Source organism: Stegastes partitus, unplaced genomic scaffold (genome assembly GCF_000690725.1).
Source record: "Stegastes partitus isolate 25-593 unplaced genomic scaffold, Stegastes_partitus-1.0.2 Scaffold2286, whole genome shotgun sequence".
Taxonomy (NCBI): domain Eukaryota; kingdom Metazoa; phylum Chordata; class Actinopteri; family Pomacentridae; genus Stegastes; species Stegastes partitus.
Window position 1 is genome coordinate 38,224 of NW_007580017.1, and position 23,375 is coordinate 61,598.

General features: G+C 39.7%; 1 protein-coding gene across 1 annotated transcript in view; it reads left to right on the top strand.

The window, feature by feature from the left end:
• marchf11 (membrane-associated ring finger (C3HC4) 11) overlaps positions 1 to 20,760 on the top strand; it is a 22,409-nt gene extending 1,649 nt beyond the window's left edge. Inside the window, exons 2-4 of the mRNA XM_008304674.1 lie at positions 10,129 to 10,284; positions 18,636 to 18,828; positions 20,438 to 20,760. Coding sequence (XP_008302896.1) covers positions 10,129 to 10,284; positions 18,636 to 18,828; positions 20,438 to 20,760 — 672 coding nt within the window. The remainder of the gene's footprint in view (positions 1 to 10,128; positions 10,285 to 18,635; positions 18,829 to 20,437) is intronic.
• The last annotated feature ends 2,615 nt before the right edge of the window (positions 20,761 to 23,375 follow it).

Below are 23,375 nucleotides of genomic sequence, written 5' to 3' on the forward strand. Positions count from 1 at the left end.
AAAAAAAATAAATAAATAAAAATGTATAATAAAAATATAAACACAACTATTAATATAAAAATAAAATATATCTGACCACAAAAAAGCTTTTTAACTGCGATTCTTTGAACATTTTATTATTGTTTTATTACAGTTTTACTATATTCTGGTAAAATGCAGATAAAATCAAAATGTCTGTTTTTTCACAGTCTATTGACAACATTGTATCTGAAAAAACACAGTTTAAATCAGAAGAAAAATAACAATATTTTACAGATATTTCTAATGATTTGGAAGAAAAAAATATGTATAGTAATGGTTGAAACAGGGAAAACCATTTTAAACTGTAATTTTATAGTATTTTCCCTGTTTTCTTAAATTACAGATAATGTCTAGTTAAATGACAGAAATAATTTGTTTAATAATTATTTTCTTCTAATTGTAAAATTACGCAGTTTAACTATGTTTAAAACAGTGAATAATGTGATTATTCTCCAGATATTCGCCATTATTTTCTTTGTTTATGCTTCTTTGTTTTTGAACGTTACAGTATTCCCTTCCTTTAAGAAATTAAAAAAATAAATTTTGGCACTGCTAGATTTTTTACAGAGTCCTTAGTCATGATATTTTTTTTTCTTTACACTTTCGTCAATATAAATGATAGAATATTTATTTTGTGACCTTCATCTATTTCTTACCAGTTACATAAAGTGTGTTTAGATTTTAAATATTTAACACGACTATTGTTCAGTTAAAACAACAAGTAGGCTCTGACCAGCCTGGATAAATCTAAGCTTAGTACTTTGTACAAAATAAATAGCTTTAAGGTTTTTTTGTGTGTGTGTGTGTGTGTGTGTGTACTTTTGAAATATACAATTTACCAGTAAAGTTACAAAAATAGCTGATAATTTAAATGTCTGATTTGAAATATAATTAACAGCCTGCAACTGTGAACAACCATACAATTTAAAATTGTTGAGAAAAAAAAATATTTTTTTGAAAACATAAAAACAGCATTAAAATACATTCACAAATATGGTGTAATTTTCCCTTTTCTCTATTTCATTAAATAGATGATGTGGATTAAGCTGAATACTTGAAATAGATGTGTGTAAATGGTGCCAATAACAGAAAATGAAATATTGACTTTGAACTTTTACACAGATTCATTTGTTAGATGAAATACATCTTCTATAATTACAGAGGCTCTCACAACAAAAGTGTTAAATGAATATGTTGTTATCAAAAAATCTACAAGTATTGATGATCTGTCAAAACAGTTTTATGACTATTTCATTGTATGTATAGTGTTATAATTATTTAGGTCATGTCATTGTTTTTGCACATCTAAATATTCATTAAAAATACATATGATCTCATGTAAAGTAAAATCTAATGAATGCATTTTAAATTAGTTTTTTCTTGAATCTAAGAAATAAATCATTATCAAGCTCTGTTATCAAACCAGAACCTTGTGGGCCCTCGAAGAACTGGCTGAAACATGGTTCCTTAAAGAGCTTGTCTTTGCAAAAGGTCTCTGAAGTTTCATTTATGGTGCCTAAAGAATCCATTTTTTGATTGGTCATTTGAGGAAATGTTTCTTTGGGAAGCAAAAAGGTTCTTTGTTGAACTAAAAATGGGTCCTCTATGGCAACCACTTTTAGTTCCAGTTAGCACCTTTACTTTTAACAAACCACAGATTGGATACCATCTTTCTTCTTCCTCTTTTTTTCCCCACCTTTCAGTCAATTACAAACAAGCGTCATGAGTCCGTTGTCACGTCTGTTCATTCACTGGAAGGTTGCAGTCGTCCAACAGTGTGAACACAGGACAGACAGGTGTTTGTTCAGCAGGATCCTGAGCAGGACTTCTGTAATACATGTTCCAGGGTCAGGGGTCAAAGTGTCCCTGTATAACTCAGGAATGATTTTGTTAGTAATGAGGGGGAAAAAAGACGTCAAGTCTATCAAAGCTGAATTTCTCAACAGAAGTTTGAACACTGTGAGGATTTTGGGTTTACATCAGCAGGTTTCTGCCTTTTGGAGTAAACATAAAGAGACATGCTGCTGTTGCTACTTAGTAATACATCCAAATAACATTTCTGTTGATTTATTTCAGTGTTTAGTCTTGTTTTTGGAAATTTAGCTGTTTTATTTAAAGAGCTAGTTGTTGTAAACATTTATCCTCCATTTTGAAAAACTGCTTGATCCCAAACTAAATTTAGATTCTCTCCAGACTACTACTACTTCTTCTTCTTCTGCCTCATCTTCTTTTACATACATTAGGTTTAATTTTATTCCTGAAACTCAGCTAAAGAGTTAAAATTAATGGCTGTTTTTTTTTTTTTTACACTGAATCACTGAAAACCTTTCCAACACACGAACCAAACGTTAACTTTCAGCTTTAAATAACGTGAAGAAATACAGGGAAACAATAAACTTCTAGTAGTGACAAGAACATTAATATTATTGCGAGGGTGGAGGCAGAATATAGATGAACTGCCAGAACAACAACAGATTAAACTGCATTGTCATATTTGTGTTTTGCTTTCTAGTGTTAAAGTTAAAGTCTTACCTCAGACAATAAAACAAACTGCAGGGGCGGATGATGATCACCGTGTCGTAATCAGTTTACAGTAAACATCATCCCAAAGTGACGCATCCGTCCAGCTGTCTGCAGGTCTTCCTGGACGGACAGATGTGGACCTGCAGGGACAAGCTGAAACCTGACACTCTGCAGGCCTCTCTGCTCGTGACAGCGAGGTCCGATGAGGGACCGTTCATCGCTGCCAGAGCTTCAGGGCTGGAGAGGGCAGTAAACGCCTAAGTGAATATCCTGTCTTCTGAACGTGGGCTACAGCCTATTAGCAGAGCTAATCTAATAACGCTGCCTCCGGGTTCAGACTCATATTTGATTTTGAAACAAGGCCGCAGGCTGGGAGAGCTCGCCAGTTATTGAGAAGATTGCAAAACAGAAATTTGACACTTTATATATTCATGTCGCAGTGAGAAAGTGTTATTAAACAGCAGAAAAGGCCGAATCCGGAATGAGTGGATTGCTGTTTTGAATTTTGATGGAGCACTTTTTAAACCTCGCTCTGATGACTTTTCTGTGTGCTTAATTTTAGAAACTGTTTGATTCACAGAATTATCATAGTCGATCTTGGCAGCTCATGATTTTTGGACAGTTGACAAAATCTCAACTCAAGGTTCAGTTTCACACTTTTTCTGCTGCTGCTCTCCGTCACATCCTACAGCCGCTGTGGTTTTCTTTCTGCTATTCTGAGCATGCTCTTTGTCTGTTTGTGCTTAATACTTTGTTCAAACAGCAGTCGACAGCTGCTGCCGACATGGACAAGATTGTGCTGGAGCTTTCAACCAAGTAATGCAGACCTCATTAGTGGGCAGAAGAGAATTAAAAAACTCCCAAAAACTAATAAGTAGACTTCAATTGTAAACTTCGTTAGCTGTGACAGTTCTTTGATGAAGTAATGCTAACTTAAGGTCCCTTTACTGAATTTCTGCCGCTCTCTGTAGCATTGCAAAATCTGTCTGTTGATGAACATCACAAGATGTGATTGAAATCTCTGGAAAAGTTTGAAAACTGGCCTCGCTTTGACATCGTTTTGTTGATTAATGCAATTTTTTTCACATAGCAATCTGTTACGGGCCCCGGCTGGCATGGTGACCACGTCAACAAAGAGAATTTCTGAAAAGAAAGACTGCAAAATACATGTAGAGTGTGAGAATAGGAACGACAGCAGCAGTATCTTTATTCCTTCTATAACTCATTTACAATACATTTCAATGCTCTCAATGTCCAGTACAACTACTGACTAATTAAATCAAGATAAAATACAATTGGACTTAGCAAATAATTGGAATTTCTAAGTGCTATAAGCTCATGTGACATTTTCATATTTTTCCCAGTACAACAAATAACATTGACTATCTAGCATTAACTTGATCGAAACACTCTGAACCAATGGTTATAAAACATTCATCAAGTCACATCAGGAGTCATACAAAATCAATAGGAAACCATTTGCATATAAGCTGCCTGCTGAATACATTAATTTATGCCCTAATACACACATTTCAGACGATTTCTTAGTTTCGCGAAAATAGCGCTAACTACTGCGAAACTACCGCAATGCTGCGGCTCAGCTTCACTGCTGTTGTGACCCATGGCTCAACAGACGGCCCAAGGATGGATGGGTGAAGACCACGTTTGGACACCTCTGTCTGGTGGACTACCTCAGATGGGGTGGCGATCCAGGCTCTAGTTCAGGCCTGGGCCCTGATGCTAGTTTGGGAGAAGGCTGTTGAACATCCTCTTCAAGGTGAATAGATTGATGTTCTTCATGGTTGTTGTTTGGTTCAGGTTGGTCCATGTCGGGTTCTCCATCTGAGTACACGTCCCCCTTCTATAACAGTGTCCCTTACCTGTTCAGGTTGAATGTAATGTCTCTCTGATTGACACGTCTGGGTTGGTTCAGGTCTATGTTGTGACTCAACGTGAATTTGTTGATCTGGATGCTGGCTCTCAACTTGTGGATGTCTGGGCACACAAAACCAGTAATGAGGCATATCAGCCTCTAGGCTTAGTGTCTGTTCAGGAGTATTTGGTCTTTTTATGGCCTCTTTGCTTCTCTTTTGTTTGTTTGTGATCAGATTTGGGACCATTTCTACTGGTAGGTCATTTACTTGTAATAGACGGTTTCTGTACAAAGTGCGGACTGGACGACTTCCGGTCTCTGGACTTACTTTGTAGACTGGATTGTCTCCAACCTGCTCTCTTACCACATAGACCGTCTGTTCCCAGTAGGATCTTAATTTACCAGGTCCTCCTCTTTCGCCCAGATCACATATGAGTACTCTGTCTCCCGGCTGTTGGCTTACTCCTTTGCATTTCTTGTCATAGTTTGTTTTGCCTTTGGAGCTTGACTGTTGGCCATTTGCGTTCGCTATCCTATAAGCCTCTATCATTTTTCCTGCCCACTTTTTGACATATTTTTGTGGCGTTTCAGCTCCATCTCCTGTCATCAGCCAAAGAGAAGGTCAACTGGGAGATGAGGGTGTCTGCCATACAACAGGTAGTATGGAGAAAAGCCTGTAGCTTTGTGCTTGGTGCAGTTGTAGGCATGGATCACCTGGGGCAAATGATCCTTCCAGTTTTGCTTTTCCTTCTCTTCTGAAGCATTTGTAATAATGTGCGTTTTAATCTTTCAGCAGGGTTGCCTTGTAGGTGGTAGGGGGATGTTCTGGAGTGACTCACACCTGCTAGCTGTCTGAGAGATTTAAAAAGTCCGTTCTCAAATTCCCGGCCTTGATTGTGGTGAAGTTTAGCAGGATATCCAAATTGGAATGAAGTCAATGAAAAGCCAATCTGCTGCGGTTTTAGTGGCTTTATTCTTGGTGGGGTAGGCTTGTGCAAACCTGGTAAAATGGTCCACCACTACTAGGATGTACTCAAACCCCCCTTTGCATGTCTCTAAATGCAAAAAGTCTATGCACACAAGCTCAAGGGTTGAACTCGATGTTATACTTCCCATTGGTGCTCTCTCGTGTGTTGCTGGCTTTTTCTGTTTGATGCATGGGTACTTTCTGGAAACATAGTCTTCTACCTCTCTCTTCATGAAAGGCCAGTAGAACTGCTCTCAGGCTAGAGTGAGGACTTTCTCCACTACAACGTCACCCATGTTGTTATGTAGGTGTGTCAAAGCTGTCTGCCGGTAAGTAGCTGGTAGGACCAGTTGTTTGTGTTCTGTAGTCTGTCTGTACAGTAGGTCATTGTCTACTATAATCTACTCCACTCTCTTAAGTCTCTTTTTGTTCGTGTCTAGTTTACCTCCGTTGTCTTCATTTGGCGTAATGTTGTTCTCTTTCATCTCCAAGAATTTTCTGATGGCAGGATCTGCTTGCTGTTCTCAAACAAGTTCATCATAGCTGATCACGTGGAGGGGTTCTTTGAGAGGCCCGTTAGGTGAGGCTAAGTTGAGAGCTGCTACCCAAAGCACATCTCCCTGCTTGGCTCTCCTGCTTCCTTCCCAAGCTGCACCAACCGCCTTCTCTGAGAGCTCATGAAGGCGTTGATGTCAAGGGGACAATGGGACAGGACATCCGCATCAATGTTGACTTTTCCTGGATGATACTTTATGTCGAAGTGGAAATCTGCTAGTTGTCCCACCCAACGATGTCCAACTGGGTTTAGTTTAGCTGAGCTTAGGACATACGTTAGAGGGTTATTGTCTGAAATGGTGAAATGCGGGGGCATAGAAGAAATAGTCTTTGAACTTATTACAGACTACCCACTTGAGGGCTAGGAACTCCGGTTTTCCACTGTGCAAGTGGTAATTTTGTTCAGCTACGCTAACACTGTTGGTTGGGTCAACATATCAGTCAACTGTTTAAGTTCTTTTGGTGTTTCTCGTACCATTATACTGGAGCTCGAGAAGATTGTTGAGAGTACTTTGCTCTGCCTCCGGTTGGTTTAGATTGTGGTATGTCAGATTTGACTTGCAGTAGGTCGAACAGGGGTTTGGCAATACTTGAGAGCTAGAGACTAGCTCAGGAATCCCAACAGCTGTCGGACCTCTCCAACTGTTTCTGGTCTTTTGTGTTTGAGCGCCTGCACTACCTCAATGTCTTTGGGGTCCACTTTCACACCATCAGCGGACACCAAGTGCCCAGCGTATCGGACCTCTTCGCGAAACAACTCGCATTTCTCAGGTTTCAGTTTCACACCGTGATGTTGTTAAGCTTGTAACACTTTGCGCAGCACTTGGACGTGTTCATCAAACAACCTGGAGAATCATAGGATGAAAATAGTGCTAACTAACGTGAAACTACTGCGACGCTGCGGCTCAGCTTTACTGCTGTTGTGAGCCATGCCTCAACAGTCTTCAACCGAATTGACATTAAAAGTTACACAACTCACCAAAACATAACGACTGAGCAACCTAGACATCATATAAAGCTTAACGCTTTCATTCACAGTTGTTTTCAAGCGAGCACTAACCTGCAAAATACATGTAGAGTGTGAGAGTAGGAACGACATCGGCACTCTTGAATTCCTCCAGATTGCGTATGAGCAGAAACAGGAAGTTGGTCCGCACTATGCAACCAGGGAGCTGCAAACATGTAGTGTTAAAGGCTCTGCCCCTCTACATTATTAATTGTACAGGACTACTGTCGCTAAGTGTGCAAATATTATTATAGTAATATAAAGTGACGTTAAACAATTACACACAATTACCAAAATAACATCAAATGTGGTCACATATTTTAGATGTACCACAAATCCAAATGCAGTGTTCACTAACAAGCTGTCTGAAGTGAGGTCAACTACATTCCTTTAATCAGATGACTATGTGATACGGTTGAAAGCTGAAGAACAAGTGAATGAGTAGGCCTTGAGTACAGTTGATTACAGTTATTTGACATTTACTTACTTGCTTGGAAGCTCTGAACTACATCGTAAACAACATTTATAGATGAAGACCTGGGAAGAAACAAGTGAGGGCAACGGGAACTAAGATCGTCTTGTCACAATAGTGAAAATAACGATTATCTTACGTCAAGGTGCAAATACTATCAGTAGCTGACAAGGTCCACATACTTGTTGTGTAGTGCTCAACTGCATTGCAAACTTCAATTACTGATGCAGACCCATAACAGGGCACCTTGAAGTTAAGTTGTTAGTTATTGCAGTTCTTTAACCAGGGAATTCATTTTTAAGTGTAATAACATATTTTATGAGTGTCTCGGTGGTCGAACTGGACGTCTACCACGTTGCCTGTTGGATTCCCAGCTGGAAGTCTTTGTGTTTGCACGTTTCACTCAGAAGCCTCGTTGACCTTCCTGTAGACTCATGAATCGACTCACCTTTGTAGGACTAAAATAAGTGGACTGTTCCAACCTAATGGCTCCTCAGACAATTGAGAGACATATTAAGATTGTCCTTGAAGTTGGTTTTATCAAACAATACTTCAGTGGATAGCGGACCCATGTCAGTTCATTCAAGCAAAAGCCTCCGAGGTCCTTTTAAACCCACAAGGTTAATATGACATGATGAAAAACGAGCTCTCTGACCACTGACCTTAATACACTATTAATATGCCACTCACAGTCCGTCCGGCAGGTCAGAGCTGCAGTAATGGCTGCTTGTGGAATGCCTTAAGGAAGAAGGAAAAAAAAAAAAAAAACCATCAGAACAAATAGATACGGCTGTAATGATTAATGTCATGCTGCATCCCGCCGTTAATATCCGCGAGTGTTGCAGCTTTGAGAAATGATCATTGATCTGAGCGATGCTGGTAAGGCCCTCCAGTGAACAAGTCGTGTATTTTCTTTGATGTATGACCTGTTCGGCAAAAAGGCCAAACTGAGGCCTGAAAACAAGGATTTTTAGATGATGGGAAAGTTGACACATAGACCTTGAAAATAGATGGAAGATTAATATTGGGTAGACGGTTCCAATATTGACCCAAAAGCAGATGGTTTCTCTGAAATCCTGAAAAGATTCTGAGGTTTAATCTATCACTGGTGCTATGGGGAGTGGTCGAAATAATAGAAACATTAGACAAGATATGAATATTAAGTAGTAAGTGCAGCTCCAGTTTGCTGCATTACAGTGGATTGTCGAAGGATAGTGGCAGGAACGTCTCTATTAGGGCAGCTAATACACAAAAATAATATAATACACAATATATTGTTTCACCACTGATATTGTAATAGTCACATCACAGGAAGTGCAACGTGAACTAGGGATGTCCTGATCACGTTTTGTTCCTGATCAGAGCCAGTTAATATGTAGTATCTGCACCAAGTCCCAATCTGACAGCATTTTTCTACATGATACACTTTTAGTACAATAAAGATGTCAACATTTATCCAATGTATCTGCTTGACAACTGAACATCTCTGCAATGCATTAAAAAAAAATAAAATAAAAAACCTGCATTTTTGGAATCTCATTGTAAAGCTCCAGTAGAACACTGTCTAAATGTAGTGTTTGACGGTAGGATGTACTGTGGCTCCACAAGCTCCAACAGATGGAGAAAACTTGCGTTCTCTACATCAGGGATCTCCAACTCCGGTCCTCATCAGCTACTGTCCTGCAGGTTTTAGACGTTTCCGTACTGCAACACACCTGACTCAAATTAATGGATCATTAACAGACTTGTGTAGAACTTGACAACAAGCTGCCGGAGATCCATTAATCTGAGTCATTTGTGTTGCAGTACAGAAACATCTAAAACTTGCAGGACAGTAGCTCACGAGGACCAGCGTTGGAGATCCCTGCTCTCCATGATGTCAGAAAATGTATTGTTGATCAGCTGTAGTACCTGGTTGTTCCACCAGGTGGAGCCTCTTACTGTTTAATACTTGTGCTCTTCTCTTTCACCACCTATCTGACAGCAGATGTAAACAAAGGATTAAGCTTAGGTTTTTCCAGGAGGATCAGTTATAAAATGCTTTAATCAGCCTCAATCCTGATCAATAATTTGAATCAGATCAACCATAATGCAAATTAACTTTAACCATAATGTTTCACTTAGTCAGATAATGTTGTATACATGTATACATTAAAGTCTTAACCATACTATTTAAACTTGCTAGAAAGCACTTTTGCTCACTGGCAAATGTTTAAAACTTTTCGGTATCATAAATTTGTTTTGTCTATCAAAGCACTTTGCAAACTCCTGTTTTTAAAATTGCCATATAAAGCTATTAAAGTTGGTATAAATGTTTAGGTTTTTTTTTTTTTTAACAAGACAGTTTCCTGTTTATTTCTGTTTTTTCCCACTATCTCCTGTGTTATTGTCTGTATTTGTTATTGATCATTTCAGCTTTTCTAATCCTGAAAAATGTAAAAGTTGGAAGATTATATTAAAAATTCCGTAATGTCAAAGACAGTGTGATCAGGTTCTGGGGAAAATGAAGTCTGTTTCTCTGTCAATATATATTTGGATCATGTGCAGGCTGTAAAATAAATGTAATGTTGTACCTTGAGGTGTATTTTATGCTCCTATGACAATGTTTTCATTATTTTTCTTTTCAACAAGAACAGTTCTTTTTTGTAATATTTTCCTTTTTCCATGCCCCTCACAGTAATCATTATACTTTGTCCTTCGTCCGTCTCCAGGGGGACTTGTTGAACCCATGCCGGTGCGACGGGTCGGTTCGGTACACCCACCAGCACTGCCTGCTGAAGTGGATCAGTGAACGAGGCTGCTGGACCTGCGAGCTCTGCTGCTACCGCTTCCATGTCATTGCCATCAACATGAAGAGGCCGTGGCAGGTACAATACTGTAGAACATGGTTTTTGCATTTCACATGCTGGTTGCCGGTTAAGGACTCTGTTGAACATTTTGTTGATGACAATTCTGACACTTTAGGTTGTTTAATCATAAAATATTAAAGGTCCCATATTGTTCCCCTTTCAGCAGATTATTGAAAGTCTTCCTTGTCCTCTGAATGTGTCTTTGAAAAATTTCAGCTTAAAATTCGACGAAGATGGCACTTTTCTTCATGGTTGTAACGCCTGGTGTTAGTTCTGTTCTCAATGGGCCGTTTTAGTGTCTGTAGCTTTAAATGCAGCTAAGCTGAGGCTGGTCCTTTATGAAGAAGACCCTCTCTGCATCTCTAATTGAAAGCACTGACACATATGTAAATGAGTGTTTGAGACCAGGACTTTCTGTCTTCCAACTTTCTCTCTGAGGATTACATCACATTAAATCTGTGTAAATTCTCAGCAGTCGTTATTTTTAACTCCTGTGTTCGGTGAGTTTGTCAGACAACGTTTTAAAATCAGTATTTCAGCTGGTTCAACTGAAAGTGACTGCTGGTTAACATGTCGTCTAAATGGGCTGTGTTTCCGTCACTGTTTTATCCTCGTTCTGCTGTCTGACAACAGAAACTGAAAATCTGTAAATGAGAGCAGCTTTATTGTGAGTTCAGCTGTATTAAAATGCAGTTTATGAGAGCACAGAGAGCAGGAGAGAAGATAACAGATGGAAACAGCAGCTGAGTTTAGGTTGAACATGGAAACACAGTAACACACCCAGTGCTTGTTTACTGGTTTAAATGAATGTTTCCACCATCTCTTATTGTCCCTCAGTGTTACAGTTTCCTCAGATCTCTGACCTGTGGACAGACTGGAAAAGCTAATGTTAGCCACATTAGCCTCACAACATGCTAACACCAAGGATTTTCCTATAGTTGTGGGGACCATCAATAATCCCAGTAATCCACTGGGTGTTCAGTTCCTCAGATGTTGGCAGTGTATGAGGACTCTTGTGTTCACTCTTGCAGCAGAACATTCAGACATTTTAAGAGTTTGGTGGAAGCAGCTGTTAAAAGTAAATTAACCTGGTGGGCCTGGTTTTAGTTTGCACCTCCAAGTTTATAACAACCATCCATCCATCATCTACACACCACTTAATCCTCACTAGGGTCGCGGAGGGCTGGAATTGCAGGGCTACATAGAGAAACAGACAACCAAGCACACTCACATTCACACCTACGGACAATTTAGAATCACCAATTAACCTCAACATGTTTTTGGAGTGTGGGAGGAAGCCGGAGAACCCAGAGAGAACCCACGCTGTACAGGGAGAACATGCAAACTACACAAAGACCCCGGGTGTCCTAACCGGGTTGAGAACCAGGGATCTTCTAGCTTTGAGGCAACCAAGCCACCTTGCAGCCCTTTATAACAGCCACAAAATGCAAAAACAATAATTATTTTCACCATATAGTGCCTTTGAAAGAGAAGAGATAAAAGTCTCAAGTCCAGCTTTAAAAAAAAAAAAAAAAGAAATTTAACATATAAATTGGAATTAAATAGAAAATCCTCTCAAAACAAGTGTAGCGTGCCTGGCAGAATTTCTTTCAAGATGCTTTTAGGCTGTAGGAAACATAAAATGTTAAACTGACAAATGGCAAAAACATAAAAACCCAAACTAAATGACAAAAAATAAACCATGTTGTTGCTGTTTGTCTTTTCTGAACTGCCTCCTCTTTGATTTAGGTTTGGATAGTTTTAACTGAAACTACTTGGTTAAGGCTCAGCAAAGATGGTGGTGATGGTGTAAAAGCTGCCGGCTTTGGTTCAGTCACACGCTGAATAAACAAACAATCAGTGCTGATGAGAGTCTTGCAGAAGATGGTGGAATCGTAAAAAAATAAGTCTTTCTATTTATATCGCTTCTCTTTACGAGTTTTCAACTGATGCTTTGGTACAGTTTTAGGTGTTTGCAAGCTGCATACTTTATCGTAAAATGCACTTTTTCTCTGCTAACCCTTTAGTTACGCTGCTCTGTCTGATTATACCAAACACTGATTCACATGATGCCGTAAGTGGTGATTTAAGTGATGAACTGACGACTTGGTATACAGAGACATTACTGAAAAGCGAGTTCCCTTCTTCCTGAAATACCTGTGTGCAGATTTGAGTTGTAAGTGCCAGAAAAAGCAGTGCGGCAGCAAGCTGAAGCCATTATATTCTGCCTGGCTTTTATTTTTACTGCTTTTTACAGCAATAAACCTTTGAGGTTACAGTTTTCTCCCACCAAGCATGCTCTCTAAATGATCATGGAGGCATTAAAAAGAGATTGTTTTTACAGTCGCTGGTGTATCGACCCACCAGTTAAATTTATGCTCAGAAATATTCACAGCTTCTCAGACGGAGAAAAACAGCCACACAGAGCCAAACTGGTAAAAGCAGTTTCACTGGCAAGCTGACAACAAATAAGCCCACCTGCGTCTGTCGGAGCTGCAGAATGTTTGGCTCAAACTTGCTTTTAAACCCAAATGTGGAAGTGCACTTACTCCATAAGGATGCATTTATTTTCTCTTTATTGGCCCTCTGAATAAGCTCCTTTATTGCAGCCCATTATTATCAATGAATGAATCATAAAATGCAGATATAAGTGAACAAGTTTGCCACAATTGCACCTTTTTAAAAATACAACAGAGCTGCTTTGTCAAAAGTGTAACCAACTAGTGAACATTAGTGAACAAAACCAGAATACCCTTCTCACCATACAATCAGTGCATGCAGATAAACTCAGTCTTTTTCTCTACAAGGGATGTAAAATTCCCCTTTACTTGCTAAATATGAGACTAGGTTTAAATAACAGCAGAATTAAGTCATTAGAGTCCCTCATGATTAATGTGAGAGCAGACTGAGGAACATAATTAGAACTTCAGTTCAGTCTCAGGATCCTTCTGAATTATTGACCCATTAAGCAACATGGATTAATGAAAAATTTAAGGGTCGTGGGACCAACAGTCAGTCGCTCCACCTCTTGACTGAAACGTCACAATGACTATTTGATGAATATTCAAGAATTCTGGACGTTCATGGTGAAGCTAAGGTCTAATGGAATCTGCTTTAGAACCAGTTTTGTTGAAACTGTAAATTTCCCAACACTTTCTGACTAAACGCCTCCAAAACATGTGACGTTCCCATCAACCTCAGCTGTATTCTGTGTTCAGTGCTAATTAGCAAATGTTAGAATGCTAACACGCTGAGCAAAGATGGCGATCACGATAAATATTCTACCTGCTCAACATAAACATTTAAGTTCTGTCAAACCAGAGCGATGCACTGTGGAGACACATTCATGGGTTCGCAGATAAGTTGAGTTTTTTTTACCTGCTAGATAACCAGGTTTTCAGGTTTTGTCAAGCCAGCGAACACTCAGAAAGCCTGACTGTGTGAAACTTACTTTACAGTACGGCTCGTTGTTAGCATGTTACTGTTAACTTAAAGCACCCACAAACAATTTCTTTGTCACAGTTTTGTTGGAACACCGCCGCTCCGCCCAAGATGATTGTGATGAATGAAATGCAAACAAACCGGAGTGTGTTTGTCGCCTGCAGCAGAATGAAGATGAGGTTTTGCAGAACAGAGTGAAGTGAAGCCTTGCTTGATTATAAGTCATTAATAATTAGAAGTTAAAGGCTGCCAGGCTAGCTTGGCTGCAGTCTCAGTGTTATTAACAGAAAGGCTGGTATGAGAGAAGATGTGAGCAGGAAACATTCAGGCACTGATGATTGTTAAAGTGTAGAGTTCAGTCATATTACAGACTATAAATTTTAATGCATCTGCTTCTGCTGCTTGGATTTTTCACCATAAATTTGACAAAGCTGCTGTGCACCTAAAATACTGCAGTAAAGAGTTTATTCTCAAGAAAACACAGAAACGGTGATGGCGCTGGAGGCAAACTCAGACTGTGAAGCTGCTTCTGTTCCCTCTTCAGGTCTCTGCTGTCAGTTTGGAGCATTAGGATTCCTTCAGTCCTCCTTTTCCTACAAAGCTGAGCAGACAGAGGCTCCCGAGGCTTAAAATATCTGCATTCTGGATCGTTTCTTTCACTGAAGAACATTCAGGCCTTTTCATATCTGTTCGCTCCAGATGGGAGCTGAGTCACTGGCAGCCTGAGCAAACACGCAGCCGAGGCTCAGCAGAGCTTTAGTTTCTGTCCACAAAGTCCGCCTCAAGTCTTTCCCTCTGAAACAAGCATCATGCATCTTTTCACAGTCAGCCGCTCGTCGTCAACAATCTTCTGTTTCCAAGTTGTTTTTATCAAGTTTATTCTGTGCTTTCTGTCGTCCCCTCCGCCACTCTCCCCTTTTCTATTTTCTCTTCTTATTGATTTTGCTCTGACACACACATTTGTTCTCCCCAGAGCGGTCGCCTCCTTTTGTCCTCCTCTTTTACATTCTTCAAGGCGTCCTTCCACTTCTTCTTGGCCGCCTTCATCTCTCTTTTGGAGATTTTGCCGTGCCCGTAGCACGTTTTCAGGGTGGTGTTGAACTGCCTGGTCATGAATCTGCGCTGTCGGCATCTGGCGTAACTTGTCCTGATGTGGTTTCTCAGACGGCTCAGGAACCAACTGGGGGCTGCCTGCAGGACGGCAGAGAAAACAGACTCAGTGTGCTGCTGACACCTTAAACCTGCTTTTTATTTATTTTCTGACCACTTAGAAGCAGCAGAAAGGACACATAGCATGTTGTTCTCTTCCGCCTGGTGTTTCTCTTACATTTAGTGTCCTGCGGATGGTGCTGTTCACCACTTTGTTCCAGCTCCTTCTCAGTCTTTCTCTCAGGCTTTGTGCCTTAACAGAGACAGAAATAGTTTCAGACAGATTTAAACATTCATCACAAGTTCTCCTGACAGAGACGCTGCTGCAGTGATTGCTTCTGTTGTATCCGTAAAACTAGAAGAACCCTGACATGTATTTTATGATTTTACATGTAAAGACAGTATTAAAAATTTGCAATAATCATCATTATCTATAGAGCACTTTTCAAAAAAAAAAAAATTAAACAAGACAAATCACTAAAATCATCATAATTTAAAAGACATATAAAAACGCAGCATGGTTTAAAAAAACAACAGTGTTGAAAAGGTAAAGAATATTGTTATTCCTGTGCCATCCTGCTGCAGATGGCACAAAAAGGTCAGAGATATGACTGGAAGAAAGGGCATGAGGGGCCTTAAATGTAATCAATAAAACCTTAAAACCTGTCATTAAACACACTAGGGACTGAAACCAGACTTCAGAACAAATAGTACTAGTGCCAGTCGCACGTTTAACATCAAGAAAATAAATCATACGTGTGTTTTTTTTGGATATTTAACATCTGGAAAATTCACATGATTTTGGGATGTGTCATTTTAAACACATTTTGCATGTAAAATGTAAAAACATGTAATCACATAAATATCTGCTACAGGAGAGGATACAAAATGAAACGTTAGGGGAGTAAAGATCACAGTGCAGTGCAAGATATGAAGAAAACTAATATGTAAATTAAATAAGCAAAAAAAAGTTTTGATTTAAAAGAATTGAAAGTTGGAGCAAAACCTCAGCTGAAGACACAAAGAATTACCCTGTGTGGTTTTAACATTTGAAACATGACACTGATTTCATTATTTGTTTTAAATTAGTGTCTGCTTTGTTTTAATTTGTTAATCAGCGACCATTAAAGTCGTTTTCAGATAGAAAGCCTGATTTCTTTTCCCCTATTTTACATTCAAAATATGTAGTGAGTCTGAAAATAATTCAGAAGTGAAATGACAAGTGTAGACTTGGCCAAAGTGCACCAAAAAGAACACCTGTGATTTTCCGGTTCGCTGTTGTCATGACACCTGGATGCTGTGATGACAACAGGTGCAGCCTACGTGTGTTTCTGCACCTGCGGCATTTGCAACTTAAAATAAAAGCGATTGAATGCCTTATTTAGTCAGTTAGTGATGTGAAACTTCTGACAATGTTAGTTTACCATCTGCGTAAAGGTTGGTTTGTCCGTGCGCTCTTCTGTCATGTTGCGCATGCGTCCTGTCCAAGTCTGTAACTGCGGCGGTGCGTCGAGGCGCAGGTGATGAAGCGACTTTTACGTAACAGCTTCACCGGTTTTGAAAGCTGTGAACTTCGCTGAGAGTCTGTTTCTTGTTTGCGGCTCCTCAGATAGACGTGATGCTTCATGTGGCTCAATGTGGGACGAAGTGAGGTTAGATTTACGTCACAATTTTGTTCATAACGTCGCTCACTGCGGTGACGCAACGTGTCCTGATGTGTTTGTTTTCAAGCTAACGGGCCAAACCGTTATTTTTTGGTCACTCAGTTTTACCATTTGTTTATGTAAATGTAACCCCTGGACTCTGCGTTGTGTTTGTTTTTATTAAGAGTCGGAATGCAGAACTGTATTTTCCCATATATTAGTCCACCTGGTAATAAAGAACTCTGGTCAGCGGGCTCAGGCGTCTCGTGCACAGCACTCTGCGAAAGGAGCAGCACGCTCATCTCGGCTCGTGTTCGCTAACTCGCTAGCTAGCTAGCTAGCCAGCGAAGTTTCTCAATCTTACCAAACAAAGAACACATACAAACAACGACACACATATCCACACACTCCAACGAACATTCATGCAATTGATTAAACACGTATATTCCAAAAATAAACAAAGGAAAACTCGTAACACAACCGTTCATGGGCTCGTGCTGCGCTCGTGCACGCCTCTCGGGAACTGACGGCGCGACACCGGTTGTATCTACAGTAACTTTAGCATATTTAATAAAGTAAAGTTTTACCTTCATACTGTGAATAGTTTCAGAGTTTCAGACCCTTGAAGTCCATAGAGGAGGGTCCACATTTATCACTTTAATGGAATTTTTCCATCATTTCTGAGCCTAAGAACTTCATCAGTACAGCAGATAGACACATGACATTTTAGGAGGAAAAACACATTTGAGTTCTGGTAAAAAACTGAAACCAGATCAGTTTTACATCCATCCAGGAGTCACAGTCTAAACATTAAGTCTCTGTGTTGTTCATTTTTCCTGTAGCCAACCTTAGAACATCAGTATTATGGGATGTTATCATAGTTTCAACAGTAAATCTGTTCTAGTCTTGCACCAGTGGCGATCATGTCTATCAGATGATCCTGGTATCTTCTGTTGGTAAAATGATCCTTTCATTGTCTGTAACTGTCTGAGAGACAGGTTGTGATGTATGTTTAATCCGTGTTCGATTGTCAGTTCATTGTTTTGTTGTGCATAACTTGTTCTGACCAACTGCCATCACACATGCTGATATAAGCCTTGAAAGTTTACCTGCACCTGTTAAAAGTTTGTCTGGTGAATGATCAGAAAACAGAAACACATCCAGGGTACCAATGATTGTTTCTATCACTCTATGTCATAGACATTAAACTGCTGCAGTTTTACTCTTCAGACTATCATACATCCCATAATATTGATGCTCAAAGCTGGTTATAAAAAAAATTCAACATAGATTTAGTTCAAAATCAGGCTTTAGATTTGACACCTTGATGGATGTAAATTTGTTTGCAGTCTCTATAGAACTTCACCAGGATTTTTGTTTTCTTTCAGTGCATTTTATTTGCGCAGCGTGGTTGCAGTCTTTAGCAGAGCTCCTTGGAGGCGTATCGTATATATATACATATATATAGCCTTCATGCATAGAGTTAATGGACAACACATAAAGGGAAATGCATACCAGTGGCTACTGTTGCATATGTACTTAATGCATACACATCACTGTGGTTGCATTACTAAAATACATTTGTTGTGGCACTATAAATATTAAGTAAATGAGCTGATATTTCCAAATCTATGTGAAGCTACTCATCCTATGCTGTATACATTATTTATAACATCCTGCTGAGAGGTAATGTCAGTCTCTTTATTCTAATGTGTTTTTAAAGTGATATTACAGGCAGATTTTTTTTAATGATGATGTTAAAATAGGTCAGACTCCGTGACTGTAGCAGCATTTCTGCATCGACAGTTTGATTAATTTATTTAGTAATCTTACATTTTTGACATTGTCAGTCTGCTACCTGTGTGAAGGATGGATGGGTGTTTTTAAAGCCTTAAATAACAGAGGTGTGATGGTGAGGAGGAGGAGGAGGAGAGGAGTTTCCACCGCTGAGAGTGACTCAGTACAAATAAATGATGGATTTGATTAATTGTCTCAAGTGCACTGTTTGGCTTTTGCTGTGCTGGTTAGTGGCTAAAATGTCCCCAATGATCCTGAAAAAAAAGGGAAAAAGACTAAGCTCTGAAACCATATTGAGACAAACAATCTATGTTTTGTATTTCGGTCCATCTCATGCAGTGGCAGTCCATCACCATCACGCTGGTGGAGAAGGTGCAGATCATCGCAGTGTTCCTGGGCTCCCTCTTCCTGGTGGCCAGCATCTCCTGGTTGCTGTGGTCGGCTCTCAGTCCGCAGGCGATCTGGCAGCGCCGCGACGTCCTCTTCCAGATCTGCTACGGCATGTACGGCTTCATGGACCTGGTCTGCGTAGGTGAGCGTCCTCAGGTGTCAAATACATACGAAGCAGTTCACAGAGAATACAGAGAAAATGTTATTTTAATGTGATAAATGTGACCCTGAAAAGTCAGAACAAAACAAAAGAAATCAAGGCAGATTTACAGGCTGGCCTGAGCTTAATCCCAATCAGGTAAGACTAACAGAAACAGCATGTACACTCATTAGATATAACAAAAAGATTTACGTTATTAACACCCCTGTCAGCCAGTATTCTGGTTTATCCTCAGACATTCATCTATAAATGTCATCAACACATTTTACACTCATGCAGCCTCTTACCATCACTCTCCCTCCTCTGTGCTTCACTGTCAGGACGATGCATTCACTGTCCTGGTCAGGTTCACACCAAACATGCTGGACTCCATCTGAGAACAACAAATTTTTATTCTAACCTAAGAATGTTCTCCAACATTCATCAGGCTACTTTTAATGTTCTTCAGCAGACTTTATTTCTGCATTTTCTTACTGAAAAGCAAGCAAAATTATTTACACTGAGCTTCACATAAACTCTGGTTTCCATTCATAACTCCTGTGCCAAGTCTGAAGCAGCTGCCGTCTGTTTTTTACAGCTAGATAGTGAAAGTAGTTGTGGAGTCATTTCAGGAGGACGACCACTGCAACTCTGACGAGCGGCATCATTGCTCCTTCTATACCTCATGATCACTGCTGACACTGTGGTTCACTGATATTTAGTTGCTCACTGATCTTAATACATCATTTTCCATCTTGTGAAGTCTCTCAGTCAGAGTTTGAAATTTATTTTCCATGTAGAGCCATGATACAGACATGCTGATAGACAGAGAAGACTAAGAAAGTTCTGCTGTTCACAGCTCAGTTTAGAACCATGTTCATGCAGTTAGACTGATTAGAAATCACTGGTGGACTCAGTTTAGTTTCAGTGGTCACAGCTGGATTCACTTTTGTTGCACTGAGTTTCTACTTTGGGGCCTGAATTTTCAATACAGTCTTTCTAAAGTCTTTGTTTTTGATTGCTCACAAGAGGAAATACTTTGATATTTGCAGTTGTTGAGAGGTGATACAGTTTTAAATTATATGACATTTAAGTGAAATTTTACTAGTTGTACTCATTTCTTGTCTCGCAAAATAATGGTGCATATTTTCATACAAATAGTTGTGTAACAAGTAAAAACACAGGTAGAAAGATGTGAAGTGCCTGGTTCGCTCCACTCAGTGTCAAGTGGGAGTAAAGGTCAGATTTTTGGAAAGTTTATGAAATGATCAAGACAGACTTCTTCTGTCAGTCAGAGAGGTGTTGGGTTTTTTGACACTATCCAACCATCTGACATGCAGATCAGAGAGACCATAAATCTGACTTCAAACTCCAAGTGCTATTTTATACTGACGAAACATTTACAAAAAAAAAAAAAAAAGTCAACTGTGCTGTGTTGACATCGTTGCTTGCTTGGAAATAGAAAAGAAACTGCTTTGAGTTTATTAAATCTCAAAATCTTTTGTTAAAGCTTATTTTTAGTGGAATTTGAGTTTGTTTTCAGATTTAAAAAAAAAAAGAGGTAAATTACAAGATCAGTATTCCGTTTAATGTGTCACTGTCATTATACCAGGCTTGATTGTCCATGAGGGGGCAGCAGTGTACAACGTCTTCATGCGCTGGCGGGCTGTAAACCTCCACTGGGACGTTCAGAGCTACGACAAGGCCAAGGACATGGAGGAGACAAGTACTGGCCACTCTTCGTTGGCCCCCAGGACGCTTTGGCTGCCTCTGGCCACCTTTGGCCCCAGCGGTCCTTTACACCCCACCCAGCTGGGCTCACAGCCGTGGACCTGCCTCTGTCTGGCGCCCTTCTGCCCCGGACTGGTGCCCCGAAACAACCTCAGCCAGGACACTGACTCAGGGGAGGTTGTGATTCGTGTAACATCAGTGTAAACACCAAGTGGTATTTATGCAGGAACAAAACATCTGATGGGTTACACTTGGTGGAAACAATCTGAGCTATGCTGGGAACTTTACACAATCTGATTTTTTCTTTTTTTTTTTTTTTCGGTTTTGTGATTTTCCTGTTCCCAAGTGTTTTCCTAATTGGTTCTAAAATGTTCATCTTCTCTGGGGCCGGTCCTCAAACTAATCTTTAGGTATCCCACATGTTGTGTTGGTGCCTTTATGTTTTACTCTGTTGATTTTGTGGTGCAGGCAGACATGAACCACCCTGATATCCACCCTTTCTTTTTTCAGGCTACTGTGCAGAATTCATGTCTTGTGGAACAGAAGAAAGAGATGGAAAAAATGATCAGGTTTACAACTTGCAAGCACATGGTCTCACATCTCATGATGGTTTAGGGTCGCAGGGTTGGCCGACTGAGGGGTAAAGCAAACTGTGCACAGTAAATATAGCACTATGTTCCCTACATTTAGCTTTAATTACTATGATTAATCAGACTTTGGCTGATTTGAAGCATCCATCCATGTTGGCTTTCTTAGATATTATTTAGCATCAGATATTTGGGATCTTTCAGAGAAGTCAGAGTTGCTCAGTTGGGACAAATTACAAAAGTTAGTGACAGAAACGCAGCATTAGGGCTGAAACTATCTATGCTATACAGACGATTAGTAACTGTACATGAATGAGGAGCTTCCAAATAAGAACTACTAATTAAACTACTTGGTACTAATTATAAGAAAAATAGAGGCCAGTTTCCAATAATAACTTAATAAGTGATGAAAATGTACCTGGGCTTAGTTGGGTTCAAATAGAGCACTTATTTTAATGAAACTCTTCTTGAAATCAACAACCTGTTGATGAAGTCAGGATTGACTCAGATACACAGCTTTGCTGTGGTTTTCCTCATGATTAGTACCAAATTATAACCGTGTGGCAACACAGCAGCTCATCTAAAGCCATGTGAGCATCCCAGTGAGGATGTAAAAGTTCAAATATAGGATGAGCTTTCATCAGGCTAACCTGGACTTTGTGATGGTGTGTTCAGACTTAAAGCTGGAGTGCAGGACATTCACACAATCCAGACTGATTCTATTGGTGCCAAATTTTCCACCATACCCATGCTGATGCACCAGTAGTGAAGCGTTTTACATCAAATGGCAAAGTTTGGTTTGCCATAGCTAAAGAAGATGGAGATGCAGTAGACTACAACCACTGGGAATGTAGTGGAAGAACTTAGGAGGTGTCCAAGAAGTAACTTTAGAGGAAGGATTCCAGTTGAAATCAATCAATGCCAATGTCAGAACAGGAAGGGAGAACAGTTTCACACTGCAACTTTAAAGCAAAGTGGATTTCAGTTGTAGTACGTACACATATACAAGGAAGTTGACACCAGTTTTCTGTTGCTTAGAATATACTTACAGTTCTAGACAAATTTCATAGGAGAAATATCTGAGACACGGGGACAAGAATATATGAAGACAGATAAAAACATATCATTGTTATGTACATGCACGTAGCTGTACATACAGCAACTAGGAACAAAATGCAGCGTCTCTATACAAGGCAAACTGAGAAGCAGAACACAATGGTGCAGTGATGCAGAGTTCAAACAACAGACTGATCCAAGCTTTGTGAGAGGGGATCTCATTGTCTGACAAAAGTAGCTGCATCCATAAAGAATAGTGAAAGAAAATGCCTGTGAGATTTATGCAGTGGAGCATACTGTTGCAAGTACACTTAGACTTAACCCTTTAAGATTGCATATTTACAGTTGTGTGAAAAAGAAAGTAAATTGTTGGCTTTTTTTTTTAAACCTATTTGGATAAGCAGACATATGAGCCTCTTTGTTACAGTATTCTGCTGTGGCATCAGAAGTTTGTGTTGTACACTTTAGCAGAAATAACTTCTTTTAGGCGTCTGACATAAGCTTGATGAAAATTTTAACCACTTTTCTATGCAAAATGTCTCCAGTTGCAAGGTGTTTGAGAGTTTTCTTGTGTATTGCCAGGATTTGAAATGGGATTTAAATTTGGCTTTTAAACTAGATCATACAAAAACAAAACTGTCATTCTTCTTTTTGAGACATTCTTGATGGATGAACTGTGAGCTTTGGATTATTCTCCTGTTGTAACGATGCCGAATTCATAGTTGAATCGCTGACTGTTAGATGCCCAGTCCCTGAGGCAGCAAAGCAAATCATAGCATCTCCACCACCAAACTTTACAGTTGGTCTGAGGTTCTTCTTCTAAGCAGCTGTTCTTGGTCTGTGCCTATCTATTATTACTATGACAAAATAACTCTGTCTTTGATTCATCTGTCCAGAGCACATTTTTCCAGAAGCACAGCCCTTTACATGTAGGTTCCCTGGTGAACTGTAGTTCTGGTCTTATGTTCCTCCTGGAAAGACTATTCCCTGGAACAACTTCCATGCATTTTGCACCAGCTTGGGCACCAGCAGTTCAGAGAGTTACCCACAGAACCTGTATTGAAATTTGTGGGATTTCAGAATTTTTGCATCAACTGATCTGCTGAAGTGGTTGATCTGGGACAAATTGACAGTTGTTTAATATGTGCACCACTTGCAGTTGATTTTCCTTACGTG